Here is a 19,531-nt window from a genome sequence, read left to right on the forward strand (position 1 = left end):
TTTGTAGTTAGATCTCACCAGGGAAGACCTCACAGTGGGAGTACTACAGTGGTCCCCCATATTGGTAAGCACCAGATCCAGGATGTTGGCATCCCTTGTGGGGGGTGTCAACCAGTTGGTCCAGGGCACTGGAGTTAATGAAGTTGAGAAACCTTTGGGCAAGTGAGTTTGTGCACAAGTAATTTACCCAGCCAATGGATGAGGAGTTAAAGCCACCAAAGCCATGGTTTTGGGATATATCTTGATAGACTCAAGTAGATCCAAACAGGCAGAGTGGGTGTCCTAATTCACAGATGGGTCCTGTAGCTGGCAATGACTTCAGTAGGTGTCCTACCAACAGTTAATTGCACCTGATTTATCTCCAGGTAATCGTGCTGTCTAACCAATCTGGAGGTGTATAAAACTTTGATGAAAATTGATAAACCGCCTCCTTTAATTTCCACACCTTCAGTTTGTGGTCTGCACATGTGGAAGGAGGTGTAGCCTGATATGGCTGGGATGCTCTCCACAGCCTTGAACCATGTCACTCACACCAACACGGATTATGAGAGTCATAACAGTACCTGCTGTTGAGAGACTTGAGTGCATGTGTGATATGGCAGATCCTGGCACCTGACAAACAGCTGACTGTGACCTTCTCCTTATCCAGCCTGGTGAGAGGGACAGCTGGGTGTTTCATGATGGAATCATTTATGACTAATATGTTTGGTTTCATGTTTAGCCTTAAGGTCTTGACAGGCGAGACACTGTATTATGTTCTGCAGAGGAGGTACTGTGTAGCATGTTTGTGAGGTCTCTGGTGTTTATGTATGATTCTGGTGAGGCCCTCCGCATATGTAGGTGTGTGATGTGGGTTTGGGTGGATTAGGAGGTGAGGTATGCATGTTGACAATCCACTCTGTCATATGTAATGACTGGTGTGTGAGAGCATGGATTCAAGGTTCTTAATATAGTTGCATCTCTCACATGCTGAGTTTGTGTGGACTACGAGTATAGGGTCATCAGTTAACATGAGGCAGTTACTACACTGTCTCAGGATGCCTATGTCGACCAAGTTAGCTGGAGAAGCTGTGGAAGACTGTCTGTTGATAGTGTTAGGTAAATTTGTATGGTGAGGAAGAGATCATACCTAGGAATAGCTAGTGGGTGACAGGTGTTTTAGTACCTCTGAGGCTAAGCTTAGTGTTCTACCTGACAGTAGAGCATGGCCACAATAAACATCTGGAGGACCACAAGCAAAGTGCTACAGGAAAATTTAATGAGCAAATCGTTTGCGACTTTGACCACCAATGATAACTACCACTATGCAGCAGTACATGATGGTGTACTACATGCAAGCAGGCACAGCTGTGGGGCTTAAATGAAATGAGAAATAACCTCTGAGCTCAAATACAATCAACCTCGATTAAATGGGACCCAGACAGCACTCTCCTCCCACAAGGGTGCAGAAGGGCCCCCTCCAAAAAGGATGGCTTGAATCTGATGCTCAGAAGTTACAAAACAGTCCCAGAAACAGCAAACCTGGAACTGGGCTATGCTACAGCCAAACTAGTACAGTATGCAGTAAAATGTGGCCAAAAACAGTTCCGACAATTTAAACTGACAGTAGAAGGCAAATACAAATTAAAAGAGCAATATAAGAGCAAAACAGGCACTTAAAGTTAGTCGGAAGCAATGGATGCCTCAGATATTTCAGTATCTCAGTGAAGAGCTGGTTTTAGTGCTCAAGTCATACAGGACAGTCTAGATTCAGAAAGATGGAATCTAACCTATGCTATAAAGTACAGAGGTATTAGTAATTCAAAGTGCATAAAATCACAGTCACAACAGCAAAAAACACTACAGATAAAGCAGCAATTCAGTAGAATACTGGTCTCAGTTTAATCAGGCTATTAACAGGTTGTAATAAATGTGGCAGAATAAATGCAAGTGAACACTTTTAAGTAGGAAAAGACCGTATAAATACAGAAAAAGTAGCTGAATAGAGTGAAAAAAGTTTTTTTTGTCAAGTAGAAAGGGAGAAAATAGAAGATAATGCAAGGTTAAAAAGCTAAAGGGGTGGACCTACCCCAAATGATCTCACTGTACTCAGTAGAATGAGCCGATGCAAAGGGACTGGGAAGAGTGTCCAATATCAATTTTATAGTAAGAGGCGGGCAAGCAAAAGTCACTAAGTTATAAGAATACAACAACACTAAAGCAGGTGGGAGGGGAAAATAAAATGGAGCAAGTCAGAGATCATCAGTTCACAATGCCAGATAATTGTTTAGCACAAAAAAAATACTTGAATATAGAGACCAAGTGCCAAACAGTTACCACAACTTAATAAAAACAAATCACTTTTAAGGACAATGATCCTCACGAGTCATAATCCACAAATTTTGTATACAAGGACATGACAGTTGAGGGGTTTTGCATACATCTGATGAAGTTCAAATGTGGACGAAAACGCGGTGAATAAGTTAAGGTATTTATGTGTGGGTTATAACTCATGTGAGGATCATTTTTGGACTGCTTTTACTGTGGATTAATAAAAGAATTTGGCTTACACTTTGGCTCTATCTTTGGAGGTTGCCCTTACAAGTGCTTTGTTTTTATTAAGTTGTGGTAACTGTTTAACACACACAAACTTGCAACACTTAGCACAGAATTATTATATATCACTAAAACAGAACAAGTGCAAAAAATATACTTATATCAGCTTAGTATTTGCAGATGGATACAGAAGCAGTCAAATTCCAGGGGAGCTCTGGATTCACCCTGTGGTTGGTACCTCATGAATGCAAAATCTCAACTTATTTCACTTTTGGTACTTGTTCAGCTGAACCTCAGACCAACTAGGAACCTGAGACTATTGCTTGAGAAGGATTCTTAACAGCTGCAAGTTCTTTCAGTCACTATGTGATTATAATTCTAACAGGATAGGCAGGATTCCAAAAACAAAACACAATGTGAGTAATTAAGCTTTTTCCTCACATCTCTCAGGAACTACACTCCACTTCTCTTTCCTCCTCTCTCTCTCCATGTACATTATATTCTACATTTAAAAATAAAATGATCACAATTACATCTGTGATTTTGACAGTGAAGTTACTGTAATAAGTAATAATTATTAAATCAGCATTTATTAACTCAGTGTTATATAGAGGGCTGAAGGCCTTACTATGACACAGATGACCCTATATCTCTTTGTAACCTTTCTGTAGTAAGAGACAGGTCAGGAAGGTGGTACTGAGTGGCCAACACTGGTTCACTGATCCTGGGGAGGACAAGCAGCTCAGTCATCTCCAAACTTGACATCTAGTGAAAAAGGATGTGCCACCATGCAGTATACGGGCAAAGGACAAGTACCAATCAGGCAGCATGCATGCATATATTCATGCTGCATCTGGAGGACAGATACATGCATGGAAGCAAATGTGGGTCACTGGACCTGACATTATAGGAGTCCCCCTTGTCTAGGCTGCCATCTGGGATAATGGGAGTTAAACTAAGCAACAAATCCTCAAGGCTTCCTGCATCCAGGACAACATGGAGAACCTGTAGATTAGCAGACAATAGGGAGAAGAAAGATCTAGAAAAAATAAACAGTTAAGTACAATAAATCTAACAATGTACTGATAGTTAAACATTGAAAAGAAACGTTTAACCTCTAGTCTTGTTTTCATATAAAAAAAGTTTTATAAAGCTAAACTGCAGAACAGGTTCAATTTAAATAATTGTTAGGGAGGTGGATAAGGTTGACGATTAAGCCACTATTTTACTGCAGGACCACATGGAATAATAGCACTCATGGTGTGGAGTACATTTGCTAAATGTTGTTATCATGCTTTCTTTGCTGTTTCTTAAAACATTTAATTTGGCAAGAGTTTCTTTCAACCTGCAGATAACATAATCTGGGAAAAAAATTCTCAAACATCAGGTATATCTAGCAAAAAAACAAACAAACAAACAAACAAAAAAAAAACCACAAGGAAAATAGAAATAGTTCAGAAAGCTATGGTGATGCACCCTTACTATTTCTAAGATTTTAGGTTCATAGGTAGGTACTAGGCTATCAGCCCTGAGGCTTACATAAGCCTAGCCAAAAATATTCCCTGGCTTTCGCCACCCAAGAAAGTTATTTTCCTGTGCCCCTGTCTAGCAGAGCCACAGAAGTGATCCCCTGGGTGAATTTCCTATTTCTCATCCAATTGTCGAGATTTTTCTTAAAGAGGGCTAATGAGGAGCTTTGCTTGACATGAATGGGTAGCCTTTTCAGAGCATGGAACATCTCTGTGACAGGAATCTATCCCTCCAGCATGTTCTGTTTATTGTGGTGGCAAGGTTTAGGTCCCTGGAGTGTGTGGCTCAGAGGGATTGGGGTTTCTTTAAGTGTAGCATGTCCAACAGATCTGGGTTTGACATAGCTTTGTATGTTAGACAGAGGTCGTCTCTGAGTAGGCGATAAGCGACGGAGTAGAGCTGGAGTTTTTTGAGACAGTCTGCTTATGGCATCTGTTTGAGGCCAGTAATCCTCTTAGTGAGGTACTTCTGTGGCCTTTCTAGTTGTTGTAGATGTCTTGCAAGGTACATGCCAAACAGGACATTGTACTCTATAATGGGTCTGATGAGGGATGAGTAGAGAGGAACAATGACCTCTTTTATTCTGGAGGTGAACTCCTTTGGGATGAGGTGCGCCACGTTGAAGGATTTCATGACTACTGTGGTGATGTGATTATCAAGAGAGAGACTACTGTCCACCTGTGTCCCAAGGTCTCATCACACTTTCAGTGTTTAGTAGGTTACTGCCTATGTGGTAGTTCATGGGTACAGTGTTTTTCCCAAAGGGGATGACAATGCACATCTTGGCATTGAGCTTGAGGCCATGACTTTGACACCAATCATCAGTCTCAGTGAGGCTCCTTTGTAGAATGTCCACATCATTAGGCAATTCTATTATGTCACCTAGTTTGCAGTCATCTGAAAATTTTGTTAGCCAAAGACCTGCTGTATTAGCTTGGACTTCTGAAAAGTAGATGCCAAACAGGAGAGGACCCAGGACTGAGCCCTGTGGTACTCCACTTGTCACTGGCCTGAAGTTAGATTTGGAGTTGGCTACTTTCATTGTGTGGGTTCTGTCAGTGAGCCAGCTGGCCACCCATCTTGTGACATAGGGATTTATTCCCAGTCTAGTGAGTTTATCTATAATTCTAGAGTGGGGGATGGTGTCGAAAGTCTTGGTGAGGTCAAGATAGGCTGTGTGTACCACCTTACCCTCGTCCACAGCTCTGGTGAGTGCTTCAAAGAAGTCAATCAGGTTTAGGAGACATGACCTACCTTTTACAACCCAAACTGAGTGGGGTCCATAGTTTGAAGGTTACCTATGTCCTTGTTTATAAGCTCCAAGATGATACGTTCCATGGCCTTGAAGACAAGGCTTGTCAGGCTAATGGGGCGGTAGTTTCTGGGGTCCATGGTGGCGCCCCCTTTGTGCAGTGGGATAACCGTTGCTGTGTGCCATTCAGTAGGCACAAAGCCTGAAGTGAGGCTATGACTGAACATGGTACTTAACTATACATCTCAGCCTCTGAGCATAAAAATCATGTTCTGGGAATCATGAAAACCCCACCACAGCAGGTTATGGGCTGAGGTAAAACAGGCCTGTTAACACAATGTGGCATTTTGTGATTCATAGACATATTAACAGGAATGAAGACAGACCTCATTATCAACTCATTTGCATGCCCATGAATTGCAATCAAGTACTGTGCCATGCAGATCAGCACTATTCATGGTAGTTACTGCTGAGGCTGCATTGTGGAAACACACCCATCCCCCCTCCATTACTCTAAGACACAAAGTACACATTCAAACACACTCACACACCACAGTCCCCTTATTTGTCTCTCAAATGATTGAATGTCTCTGACGTCTCCTTTTTCGACTCTAGGCCAACAGTGTTTTCCCCAACCCTTCTGGTCCCCAAATTGGTTTAAGTGCCATTATGGCACATGAGTTTAGAGCAATGCCTGATGTCTAGTTGCATCCCCTACCCCTGATCCCTGGTCTGTTAGAAGTGCCATTACAGCATGAGCATAATCACTCTGTGTGCAGCTGCCTTGTTCGAGTTTGTTCCATGGGAGAGACAGCATACGGCTAATTAGCATATGCCTCTCCCCTGAGCTGCCTTTTTTAGCATACTGCATGACTTCCGAGACAGCCCAGGGTGGTGCTGCAGGTCTTTGAACTATAGCACCATATTAGGGATATCTCTGAATTCTAAACTTTTATGAAATCATCTACGGCCTTTACATGAACACTTTTTCAGAATTGGTCTTCAAAACAGGCTAGTAATGCTAGTTATAAGGAATCTTTGTTTGGACTTAATTCAGTTAAATAGGTCTTTCCAGGAATATATAAAAATGTCCAAAAAAATCCATCTAAATTCAGCTTGTACAGAAGCCACTAAGACATACAAAAATAAGATCTGTAAATAAAAGACAAAAACGTCTTATGTTACTTATTCTGTGAACAGGTAGATAAGACAGAAATTTGACAACTGACAAAAGTGGGAACCTGCTATACAAGTAATAGTGTACGGAGTTTAAATCTTGGCAGGCGACTTAAAAAGAGGCATATATTAAGGGAAAATTTTATACTTTAAAGCAGTCCAAGAAACACCTCTATCCCAGTGTTGATCTATTTTTCACCAACTAGAAGCATGAATATCTATATTAACTCTTCTGGCAGCTGCATCCACTGCATGGCACTTTACTATTAGCCATTACGGTTACAAATCTTTCTTTGGGAATACTCAATACTACAGAGACAGAAATCTACTGAGATATCATACTTGATGGCCAGCAGCTTAAATCAGGTTAAGATAGGTGAAATTATGTCTAAACAGCAGTAACTATTGTGCAGTTGTGCAGTGGTAGCATTGTTGCCTCACACCAAGAGGTTCTCTGGTTTGATTCTCGGCTGGAGTGCCTTCCGTGCGGAGCCTGCATGTCCTCCTTGCATTCGTGTAGGCTTTCTCTGGGTAATCCAGATCCTCCCACGTTAGAAAGACATGCGTCTGGAATGTTTCTCCACAGGTCTCCTCTGAAAATTGGTTTTGTTCCAAGTCGGACTTTCCAGGTAAACAAATGTTAAATAAATAATATGCTATTAAAAATCATACCGCTGAGAAGTATGTTTTTAAAAATGTTTGAAAAAACAACTTATTCAACAATAAAAATCCACTGATGAAATAAAAATTGTTAAAGAACTACAAAGAAAACCACTTATTAAACCACTTTCATTATCTTTAATTTGTGAACTTCATCAGAAAGGTCTTGGATGAAGTTCATAAATTAAAGACAGTACAAGTAATAAAATCATTGGTTTACTTGGTGGTCCTTCAACAACTTTTATTTCATTCAAGTATAATGTTAAACAGTCAGTAGTTACGAGAAAGCAGTAATACTAGCAAATAAATACTTTTTTATAACATTAACATGATGTCATATTGCCAGCAAAACACATTTATTGGGATTTTGCAAAACCTAAGTATGAAGTCATTCATTTATCAATCAAACATTTCAGGGCCTTGTAATACAGTTCAGTTTTAATGGCTGTGTGTGTCTAAGCACAACTATCTTGCGAATCAACAAAGTATAACAGCAGGAGTCAAAATATTTCCAAAATACTGTAGGAAAACCCAACCAGAGTATAAGCTTCATTTTCAAAAAAGGTGGGTACAAAGCAGCCTCAAATATACCTTTATTGTCTACTCACTGTAATGATGGTATAGGTTCCAAGATTAGGTTGTAGTGATTACCAATACACACTGAACAACTCTGCAGCTCTTATTCAATATTAATATATTCTGTTCCACAGCAATTAAATACAGTACAACATTTAGATTTAAAAACTGTAGTATCATCCAAAATATACAGCTTATTTTATTTCCATATCCTGAGGTATTAATTCCCATTAATATATTTTATTGCAACAGTTTGGTAAAATGCTGTGTCAGTATGACTTGCTTCACTGCTCGTACACAGCACTTGCACTCATCCATAAAGGGAATTATAAATAAAATATACTGCTACAGTATTTTGTCTTAAAATAAGGCACTGATGAACAAAAGCTCTGCAAGCTCACAATGAGCCTATCAATTATCTATTATTATTTTACTGTGTTATTTAATGGATAGTCAAAAGAACTTATGCTAATTTCGGATTTCTTTATGGTTCTTGGGAACAGCAAGAAACCGCTTCCTTTTTAAGAACGGTTCATCTTTAATGTTATTGTCCCAGATATACTCGGGGGAAAGTACTTTGGTAGGTTTGTGGTACGTCAAGAATTTATTGAAATGGCTCTCTTCATGCCACACTGCTTCAACAGCATTCTTTTTATCTTTCTCAATACTTTCATAACAGAAACTAGTTAGCTTGTAAATTTCTTGCACAGTCCCAGCATAAAATGCAGCCATATAATAAAAATCACCCATATCCTTTGGTACGTAGGCTTCAGAAAATGATCTTCGTTCATATGGTAAACTGGAACGATCTGAAGCATAGAACCCTGGGTGAATTGTTGCAACTAATTCACCGAGAATTTCTACTCCTACATGATCATTAAATTTCATATCAGAATCTGCACAAACTAGATAATCCACTTCTTTGTGAAACTGGTTTAGTATATGATAACGGATGCTTTCCATTCTCTGCATGGAAATATCCTGCCACCGCTTGAAAGGCTCAGTCTTTAAAACATGAATAAATCGATTCTCATTTAAGCTAATTTTAGGAACAGCTTCAGGTCTGTCAGTAAAAACATAATAGTGTACCCTGTGTCCCAGCATGAAGTAAAGTTCTGCAGTTGTCAGAAACTCATTAAGGAACTGAACATACCTACAGAAGAGAAAATTACAAATCAGTAGGTAACAGACATTGACAGCTGTACGTGACATTGCATTTTAAAATGGTTGATGAAGTAAAAGCAAATGCATGCAATTAAAAGTAAAACAAAAGGAATCCACAGATAAAACTTGACATTTAGAATACATAGAATTTAAAACTAAAAAGACATAAAAGCAAAGGAGTTTGAGGCAATGTATCCTGTTATTCTTACAGATGCAGAGTTAACACTTTCAAGTATGTTAGCACTTTCAAGTGCTTAGTTGTGGAACTCAATCATAAGGGAAGGTTAGACAAGAGATTAGTGCAGCATTTATTAAATTAATAGTTTTTTTAAATAATTTTATTATTTCTAGTTGGTGACAATGGGATTATAAATGACTGTCACTGTTTGCTATAGGTGACTTGAATTTTGTAGTAAGTTTTGCAGATAATGGCAACATTATGCTGGTTAAGCTGTTCTTTAAAGTCTGCGTAAGCCTGCTGGAGAAGGAGTTAACTTGGGCAGATGGCTGTTCGAAGAATTAATGGTACTTGTTTAGACTACACACTTGTACATTTCAGATAGCCCCCAAGTACACCGCGTGGCACAGGACCCTCCACAAGTGCGAATGCACATACAACCCTCCAACAAACACCTCTGACTCTAAACATTGACTCAGGATAGCCCCCAAGTACACCGCGTGGCACAGGACCCTCCACAAGTGCGAATGCACATACAACCCTCCAACAAACACCTCTGACTCTAAACATTGACTCAGGGTAAAGGACTATTATTCTACATTAGTTTGTTTAAATATCTGGCGTTCTGCTACTGGAATCAAGCAGAATAACGCCAAATAAAAACAGGTTCTGTTTATAAAATCTTGAACAAGTTACTGTTGAATCTGGTTACCTTTAAGACCCAGGGAAACCTTTGTGGTGTAGTCCCTGACGTCAGTAAGGTTATATTGCACCCTTGTGGTTTTCCGCCATTACTTCTGGTCAAGGGAAAAGTTCAGGGACGAACCTACCCACATGCACGGATTCATTTTCCTTGTTTAGGGTATGTGTTGTAGTAATTTTAACTTCTTAAAGTTCTATTGTTTCAAAAAGATAAAACGCTAGTCTCTGCTAGTCTCGTGTAGGGTTTATGATTCAGTCATTTTAACATTGCTAAGTCTTATTACTTGAAACGAAGTAAACGCTAGACTCTGCTATTCTGTTAATGCTAATACTTCACAGTGTAAGCTCATAGTGTGAGCGCTTTCTTTTTTAACATAACTGCATCTGTGATTGTATTCTGTAGATTGTGCCTGCATTATATGTTTATGTCTTTGGTACTTAGTTGTTTGCGAGTGCTTAAAAGCCAGACAGTTAAAGTTTTTGCTGCATTCTACTGTGTGCTACTCTTGAAAGCCTAGCGTAACTACTTTGCGTGTCTCTTAAGCCTGTGGAGCTCGCAGAACACGCGTTTTGCAACTAGCTAACCTAAACCGCTGTTTATCTGGTGTTCAACCTGCAACAAGTGTTCTTAATGTTTAGCGTGTGCGTATTACTCGCAGAACACGCTCTTCCTGTGTAACTGCATGCCTTGTGGCGTATATAAGCAACGCTATTGTAATTACGTATTGCATAGTCCTACATGGTGAGATTTAACAGTAATTTCCAGCTGATTTGTGCCTTTTATCTACTTTACTGCTTACAAGTCTCTTTCTAATAATTACCTCAGAGATACCTAACACTAAATTTAACTTCTCTTTCCATTATTTTTCACCTCAGATAGCCCCCAAGTACACCGCGTGGCACAGGACCCTCCACAAGTGCGAATGCACATACAACCCTCCAACAAACACCTCTGACTCTAAACATTGACTCAGGGTAAAGGACTATTATTCTACATTAGTTTGTTTAAATATCTGGCGTTCTGCTACTGGAATCAAGCAGAATAACGCCAAATAAAAACAGGTTCTGTTTATAAAATCTTGAACAAGTTACTGTTGAATCTGGTTACCTTTAAGACCCAGGGTAACCTTTGTGGTGTAGTACCCGCTCCGCCCTCACTACGCTCGGGCTTGCTCCGCTCCCCTCCCTGCCCCCTATTCTCACCCGCCCCTAGTACCTCTACATTTATTTAGTCATCAAGCCCATCCCCCTTTCCACCACCCAATCACAACTGTCCCCTCCTTCCCCACTCCATTTCCCTACCTGTCAATATTACTAAGTCTACTCCGCCGACCTACCATACTCTCTCCAATAACACCCACTACTCACATCCAGCTTTTTACATACCAATCGACCAAAGTAACACCCCTAGCCCTATCTACCCATCAACCTCACCCCTCACCATGGATAGAAATTCACTTACCACCCTCCCCCTTGCACTCTTACTCCTTATTTTTCCTTACCTATTAACAAACTTTGAAACCCACACCCTCATAGGAGTCTACCTCCCCAATGGTCAGACCTCCCTGCATTCCAATAACCCCACTAATCTCATCCCTCCCTCTCTTTACCCTGCTACTCAGTTGTTACCCAAAAATTTTCACCATTCACTCTGTCGCCCCAAAATATCCTCAACTAGGGACCATCTTATACAATTAATTAAACTACAAAAAATACTCGATTATTTGAAAAAATCAATTACAAAAGACGGTGATATCCACCCCAACCCAGGCCCCAACAATGACCTAGGCCCTAACCCCCTCAATGTAGTTAGAAGCCCAATGGACTCCCTCCTGATGCTTCATCTTAACCTTAGAAGCATTAATAATAAAGTCCACAGCTTACATGCCATGCTCGAAACCCACTCTCCTGACATCATATGTCTCTCAGAAACTTGGCTCAAACCCAGCACTAAGGATGAGGAAATCATTCCACCTGGGTACAACATCCTCAGGGCTGATCGAATAACCAGAAAGGGTGGGGGAATAGCTGTCATGTTCAAGAACACCTTGAACATCACAATGAATTTACTCCAACCCCCAAAAGTTCCCAACCTGGAACTGATTGCCCTGAAGCTATCCCTAAACAACCAAAAAAGTATTAATCTCTTAGTAATTTACCTACCACCTGGCAAAAATGTTGAAATCCTTGAACAAACTCTTAGTTGGCTCGCCAACAACTATCCACAAGAAACTATAATTTTAGGAGATGTTAATATTGACTGGTCTCTATACTCTGCTCAATCAAACCCTCTCCCCATTAACTTACATGGTTTCTCCCAAAATATTCTCTCCCACTAGAATAGGTCATGCCCAACAAAGGGAGAGCATCATCGACTGGATTCTTACTAATAAGAATCCTAACAACTATACTGCAGGGACCCTTCCTAATGACCTCAGTGACCACCTTGCCACCTTTATTATAAAACAGAAATGTCCAACTACAAATCCCCCCATAACTAGACTAGTTAGGAACAGCAAGAATTTTGTCCCAGACAAATTTCTAGCTGATCTCAAGGCTTGTAACTGGCATATTCTAAAAATCCTACCTTTAGACGAGAGCATATCACACTTTAATGACACCTTCCTCAAGATACTTGACTCTCATGCTCCTAAGCGACTTACTAGAACTAAGGTACGTATATAGCACCTTGGCTAACACAAGACACTAAATCTAAAATTAGACTCAGAGACCTGGCCTGGAACAAATGGAGAACCACAAAAACCCCCTTAGATCGCATCAAGTTCCTGCAGCTTAGAAATTCAACCAAAGCAGCCGTTATGTCTGATAAAAAACAATACTTCTGTCACCTCCAAGATAAATATCAGTATAATCCTAAAAAATTCTGGGCTGGTTTCAATCACCTCCTTCATCCAGGTAAATCTACTACCCCCACCCCTGAAAAACTCATGGATAAAGATCCAATTGAAATAGCTAACACTTTTAATTCTTTTTTTACCGAGACCATCCAGTCCCTCGCCAGTAAGCTTGCCACTTCCCCCTCGGTGGCATCCTCAACCAATGATCCAACCCAAACTACCTTCAACCTACCCCCACCTCCTATATATGTACCCTCTTGAAGAAACTTAAACCAACCACCCTTGCGGCTGACTCGCTCCCAGCCAAATACTTACAAATAGCATCTGATGCCATAGCCTACCCTGTCTCAATCTTGATCAACCGAACCATTTCAGAAGCCTCTATTCCCTCTATTTGGAAAATCTCTTATATCATCCCCCTCCATAAAGGAGGGTCCTCCACTGACACTTCTAACTATAGACCCATAGCCATACTGTCTCCTCTAGCCAAAATAATGGAACACTGTGTCCACAAACAACTTATTACCTACCTCACACAAAATAACCTTCTATCCAACACCCAACACGGCTTCCGCCCCCATCACAGCACAACCACTGCTCTCCTCTCCTTTGTTGACTCAACCACAACCGCAACAAAAATTTATCTCCTCTGCGCTCTTTCTAGACCTATCGAAAGCCTTCGATATGGTCAACCACCAACAATTGCTCCACACACTGGAAACCTTTCATCTTAGTAAACCAACAATAAGTTGGTTTAACGCCTACCTCTCTTGCAGAAAACAGGCGGTTCAGTGGCAAAATAAGCTATCAGACCTACTCCCCACCAATATTGGTGTTCCCCAAGGATCTATCCTTGGTCCCCTTCTCTTTTCCATATTTATAAACGGTCTACACTCTATCATTCCTAAATCCACCTGCATTCAATATGCAGATGATTCCACCCTTATCTGCTCTGACATCTCTCTTGCCAGTCTCCAAGTCACAACCCAAAACTGCTTTTCCAAATGGTTCATGGAACTTAAACTCCTACTCAACCCAACCAAAACCAAATTACTTTTATTTTTCCCCACTCCAACTACCGCCCAAGGTATAGATCCCCCTGACACTAACAATCCAACCTTCCACGTGTCCTCCAATAATGGTACCATAATCTACCCCATCTCCCACACCAAGCTATTAGGGGTGACTATAGACCACAAACTTAAATTTGATATGCATGTAAATCTAACCATCAAGTCGGTCAACAAAAAACTCGGATCAATGTATAGAATAAAGACCTTCTTAACCCCGCATACCAAACTAACAATTGCCCATACCCACCTCCTCTCCACACTCCTTTATGCCTCCCCAATATTCTCCTTCCTCCATAAGAGAGAGCTCAATAAACTTTCTACTACCTACAATCACATTGCCAGATTCATAACGGGAATGCCCTATCGCACACATCACTGCCTAAACCTAAGGTCACTAGATTGGCTAGAACTGCCTAATATTCTCAAACTCAACCAACTCACTTAGGCTTTTAAAATCATCAACCATCCAGATAAAACTCCCGCATTGAACAAACTACTTACCCCTTACTCCAACCTTACTTCCCTCAGGTCCTCAAAAAGTCTACAAGTACTGACCATTAAATCTAACAACTCCGGTGGTGAAGCACTATATGCTAATTCCATTGGCAAATCCTGGAATGCCCTCCCAAACAGCCTAAGACTTATGTCCTCTCTGGACCAATTTAAAGTACACCTCAGAGCTCTCCTGAAGTCCCAATGGTTATACCCTTGCTCTAATCCAGACTAATAGTGAACGTCCCTACCTTACCTTGCCTCTCCAAGCCTCCACTCAACTCTATAACCTAAGAGTCCACAATATAGCCCTATTAGTTCTTCTGTTCAAAATCTGTACCCATTTTAATTATATTTATAACTACTTGCTTGCTTTATCTTGCCTTGAAACGTCAGTGTATCTATTTGTCTCAACTCTGTAATTGTATGTGTTTTTTTGTAACCATGATCTTGGAGCTTTTCTCCCCGGGCCTCCACTGAAAATGGACATGTATCCAGTTGGACTAGCCCGGTCAACAAATGTAAAATAAATAAATAAATAAAAATAAATAAGTAACCATTTTAGGAAATCATGATGGTGGTGGATAACTCTCATACAGAGCTGAATAAAGCAGATGTGATCCTCCTTTACTAAAATGGAATGCTATAAACTGTCTATATGTCAACTGATCTCAGTACTTGGCAAAATCATGGAAACATTAGTGAAGAAAAGATTTTCAGAATATCAGAAAACCTGTGGGGCGCAAGAACCAAAACAGAATGGGTTCACAACTGAAAAGTTATAGCAGACAAAATGTAAGAGACTTTGAAACTGGATAAACAGAATATTAAATGAGAAAGGGCTATGAACATGGTTTACTTGAAATTTAACAAAGCTTATGATAAAGAACCTCTCAAAAGGGTAGCAAATAAGTAAGAAAAAAAATGCAACTGTCTTAGGAGTGGAAACATAAGGGGAAAGATTCACAAAACAAGAGTAAATAAAGTTTCCTAAAGTAAAAGGAAAGTGTGGAGTGGATAATCACATAACTCAATACTATGAATTGTTCTTTTTAACATCTTTGTTCTAGATAGGCCTGTTAGTATAACTGTGTCTTTTTTGTTGAACACAAGAATGTAATAGGTTAGAAGCTGAAAAAAAGAGAACTGGTCTAAAAATGATATATTAAATTAAATTAAATGTAAATATACAATCAGACCTCCCCACATAGAAATACACAACTAGAAAGGTGGGAAGGGAGTGCACGACTGATGCTAGCTTGCTCACTGGGATGGGGGTTTAAGGTAATATCCCAACAAAAGCACTAGCTGGGAAGAAGGCCCAAACTGTAGCTTATGGACTGGGGACATGCGCTGCTATGGACTGCTATACTCTAAGTGTACAAAAAGCATGCACTCAAAATGCCCATTGTAGCTGACACTGAACATACTTTCCAGACATCAAGAGGAGCACTGGAAGGATTCAAAAAAATCCTGCTTGATGACTGATGAGATTCCTATCTCTTATATCATTCTCTTTGTGGCACATGGGAAAGAGGGGTTTAGGTAAATAAATCGGCCAATGGGAAATGGGGGGTTGATGTCCATAGGGAGGGAGCACAGGAAGAAAGAAAGAAAGAAAGGAAAGCAAAAACAAATGAAAACAAGCCCATGAAATACTGCCAACCGAGTAAATGCACAATGTGATAAAACAGCAAGGAAATGTGGCAGAGTTCTGAAATACATAGGCACAGATATCACTACCAGCAAATACCTTATTTTCATAAAGGCATTTGGAGTACTCTCTGCCATTCTCAGCATCTTGAAGACAAAGATGAGAAACTTGGAGCACAGCAGCAAAACGTAGCACTTATACAATGTGGGACTATGAGAGCATAACATAATTATGTTGAAAACAGAAAGCAGGCAGGAATTAATGTTTAATTATTTCATGAGTGCTGACATAGTTTGGACTGCGTACCAGCTTTCACAAGAGAAATGTTTGAGGAAAAGAGCATATCACTTGAAAATACTAGGTAATAACAAAATAAACAGGTTAAGGGTGACATGACAAAGTATTCATTGCTACAAGGAATGAGTTGGGCTGTTTAGAATAGCCTACTGAAAAATGTACTGCAGCTATAATTAAAGGAAAAATGGTCTGCACCGGGGATGGGATAAAAGTATACTGTCAATTAAGTAGATCTTGTGGCTTGTACTACAGGTATGTTAAGTGATAGATTTGGTGGGCCAGGTAATCACAGCATAATCTATAGTTTGTTTAGATCAGGGAGGAAGGCCCAGAACTTCTTAAGGTTGGGGCATACCAGTTAAGGTGTTTACCTGACAGATACAGGGTACAGGGTTTAATCCTCACCTTTGAAAGGAACTGGCTAGGCTTAAAATGGCCCACTAGGGCAGCTAGCCCAGTACTTACCTATGAACAACAATGCATTTTATTGACACTTGTGTTGCTACTTAACCATCCCAAAACTCATACATATTAATGTGTGCACTTTACTTTTCAAGTAGGTTATATTATGCACCAGAATGAATGAGCAGAGTATAATACTGTTGCATGATGACAGCAATATTCCGAGACATGATTTAGTTTCTGCATTCACTCCTCCGAAATGAGTTAAGACGAACCGCAGTGCAGCAAATATGGCTGCAAAGAATATGATATATAAAAGCTATTTGAAACCTTGAACCTTGTCTGCCATGAAGATTGCAAAGTATTGACAACACAGAACGCTCTGAGAAAATCAAAGGTCAAGAAGCACTAACACCAGCAAATTACCCAACAAAAAAATAACAATAATAGACCATATATGGTTAAACAAACTAACTTTTAAAGTCAATGAGCCTAAGCAAATAGAACAAAAGTACATACGTGTGTGTGTGTGTGTGTGTGTGTACATGATTTCTTTTTAATTTCAGCTGAAATAATAGGTGGGGGTGGGGTGAAAGATAAAAGGAAGAGCTGTCAAAAAAGGCAGAGAGAAATAAAAAGGTACTTGGCTTTAAACTATTACAGCAGCCTCAAAAAGTGCCACTTGATGTCAAAGGTTGAAACAAGATCTAAGGTATTTGGAGGATGTTAGGGATTATGGGTGGGGAAGGGTAAGGGCCCTAGCTTCTAAAGGTACTGAAGTCAGATCCAGCCAAATCTGATAACCCAAATGTTGAATTAGATGAAAAAAAGATTACATTGGATCTGGCCATTTGGATTCTCTTTCTGACTTGGCTAATTCTTGAGCACAAGTACTAGACAAGCCATTTTTCAGTTTCTAGGATCATATCTTACTTTTATGAAATTGTCAATTGAAAACTAGCATGGTTTATTTCATTAGCAAAATAGTGCACACCATAGCATCTGGGTGACACACTACTCCAACCATACACTGCCATAAGGTATCTAGGCACTTTTGTTGATAATTTCTCATCTTCTAACCATTATGTTACTGGAGTAGTTTGGAAAGATGTCTATCTGGCTCATCTACTTTTCCAAACACATTTCCTCTAGATCAAAAGAAGTATTAATTCCCTTTCACTCATCTCTCATACACTGATGTATATAGTACCTCTTTTGGCATGACTTGAGACATACCTTCTTGAACTAAATACAGGAGAAACACGATGGAACTCTCAGAATGCGAGTCTAAGGCAGGTTGGAAACTAGCCTTGAGCAGCATTTTGCCATCACCAAAAATATTGCCAAGATACAAACAAAAGACTACTGACTTCAACAATTGGCTTAACGTCTGGTGTCATTCAAAGGGGGTCCAATATATATCAGCCTGGGAGGAGATGGCAGTCAGTCCTAACAGCTTTGTCAGGGATGGTCTACACCTACCCCTCCAAGGCTTTTATATGTTGGCTAGAGCTTTGTACACCCCATAGTACCCTTTTTAGGTGGCATCAGTACTCAAAGGCTTACAACATATAACAGAATCCAGAAAATATAAAGATATTGCTGCTGAATGCTATAAGCCTTTAAAAAAACACATCACTCCCTACAGGTACTGCCTGTCCTGGAAAACATCAATATATATGCAATGTTATGGAGATCTAGTTCAAGACCACTAAAGTCCACTAACAGCAACCCAACAATGCAGAGTTCCAAGGCCTACCACACATTTAGGTCCACCGCAATCTATGAAGGCAATAAATGTGGCAGTGTCTCCATGTTAAAGAAAAAACACTTCACCTCCAGACTAGTTAACCAAGATAACTTGCACTTTTATGTCAATGTACCATTAACTAGACCTCATTTCATATCATAGCTAACTACAGGATCCCCTCTACATCCCCCCTTAGCCCATAACTGCTACCTAATATGGAGCCCATATGCATTAAGACAAACATCATTCTCCTAGGGGATTTCCACTACCCATCCATTAACTGAGAGATGTATACATCCTTTAAAATATATGCCCAGAAACTTCTGGACTTCATCAATGCAAACTCTTCAGACCACACCCCAACTAGGGGTGATAAAACCCTGGATTTGGTTCTCATCAATATGGGACACCTCTTCTCCTTACCTATTGTAACTCACTCCCTGCTTTAACTGGACCCGAAATCAGTCACATTCACCATAAGACAGGTCTATATTACGAAATTGAAAACTCGTTTGAGCTAATCGGAATTGAGCGACATGTATAGTGTGAACTACGGTAACATCGAACATTCAAAACCGTGAAACACGAAATGTCAAATTGTCATGGTTGGCCCGTCTGTGGTATAGCTCCATAAGGTAAGTGTGCGATAGTTACAGACCTTAGGGTTAGGGTGCGGGTTAAGGTAAGTGCATAGATAGGTAATGTATGTAAGGTTTAGTGTAGGGTTAGAAGTAGGGTTTTGTTAAGTGTATGTGTGTGGATTATTTGTTTTGTTTGGGTATATGTCTGTAGGGTAAGTGTGCGATAGTTACGGACCTTAGGGTTAGGGTGCTGGTTAAGATGAAATGCATAGATAGTAATGTATGTAAGGTTTAGTGTAGGGTTAGAAGTCTGGTTTGGTTAGTGTATGTATGTGTTTTATTTATTATGTTTGGGTATGTAGTATGTAGCGTGCTGTGGTGTTGGCCGACTATGACGATTCGAAATTTGAAATTTCATGGTTTAGGGGGTTCAGCGTATTTGCAGTTTGGGCTATGTGTGTAGACCCCACAACACTGTAGCTAGAAGCTTCCTCAGTATTCAGAGATTATGCAGGTTAATCTACTGAAACTGAGTGAAATAAATCCCTATGATGAGGCCCATATATAAACAGACTTTCCAAGAAGAATAAAAAAAAAACATTCTTGCACAAAAAAAAAAAATATATAACTCTCGAAAAACAAAAAAAAAAA

The 19,531-nt window shown here is 40.0% G+C and overlaps 2 protein-coding genes and 1 pseudogene across 3 annotated transcripts in view; 1 reads left to right on the plus strand and 2 right to left on the minus strand.

Annotated features, from left to right (window-relative positions):
* The window catches only part of LOC122809763 (histo-blood group ABO system transferase-like), a 55,079-nt gene extending 46,197 nt beyond the window's left edge, over positions 1-8,882 (minus strand). The window contains exon 1 of the mRNA XM_044081491.1: positions 8,819-8,882. The gene's annotated coding sequence lies outside the window, so the exon portion shown is untranslated. The remainder of the gene's footprint in view (positions 1-8,818) is intronic.
* LOC122809761 (histo-blood group ABO system transferase-like) overlaps positions 7,496-19,531 on the minus strand; it is a 1,808,094-nt gene continuing 1,796,058 nt past the window's right edge. For both annotated transcript variants that reach the window (XM_044081487.1, XM_044081486.1), the window contains exon 8: positions 7,496-8,882. In XM_044081487.1, the coding sequence (XP_043937422.1) occupies positions 8,198-8,882 (685 nt within the window). In that variant the 3' untranslated portion in view covers positions 7,496-8,197. The remainder of the gene's footprint in view (positions 8,883-19,531) is intronic.
* The window catches only part of LOC122807954, an 83,882-nt pseudogene continuing 73,433 nt past the window's right edge, over positions 9,083-19,531 (plus strand).

Source organism: Protopterus annectens, chromosome 8.part0 (assembly GCF_019279795.1).
Source record: "Protopterus annectens isolate FY-2018-M chromosome 8.part0, PAN1.0, whole genome shotgun sequence".
NCBI lineage: Eukaryota > Metazoa > Chordata > Ceratodontiformes > Protopteridae > Protopterus > Protopterus annectens.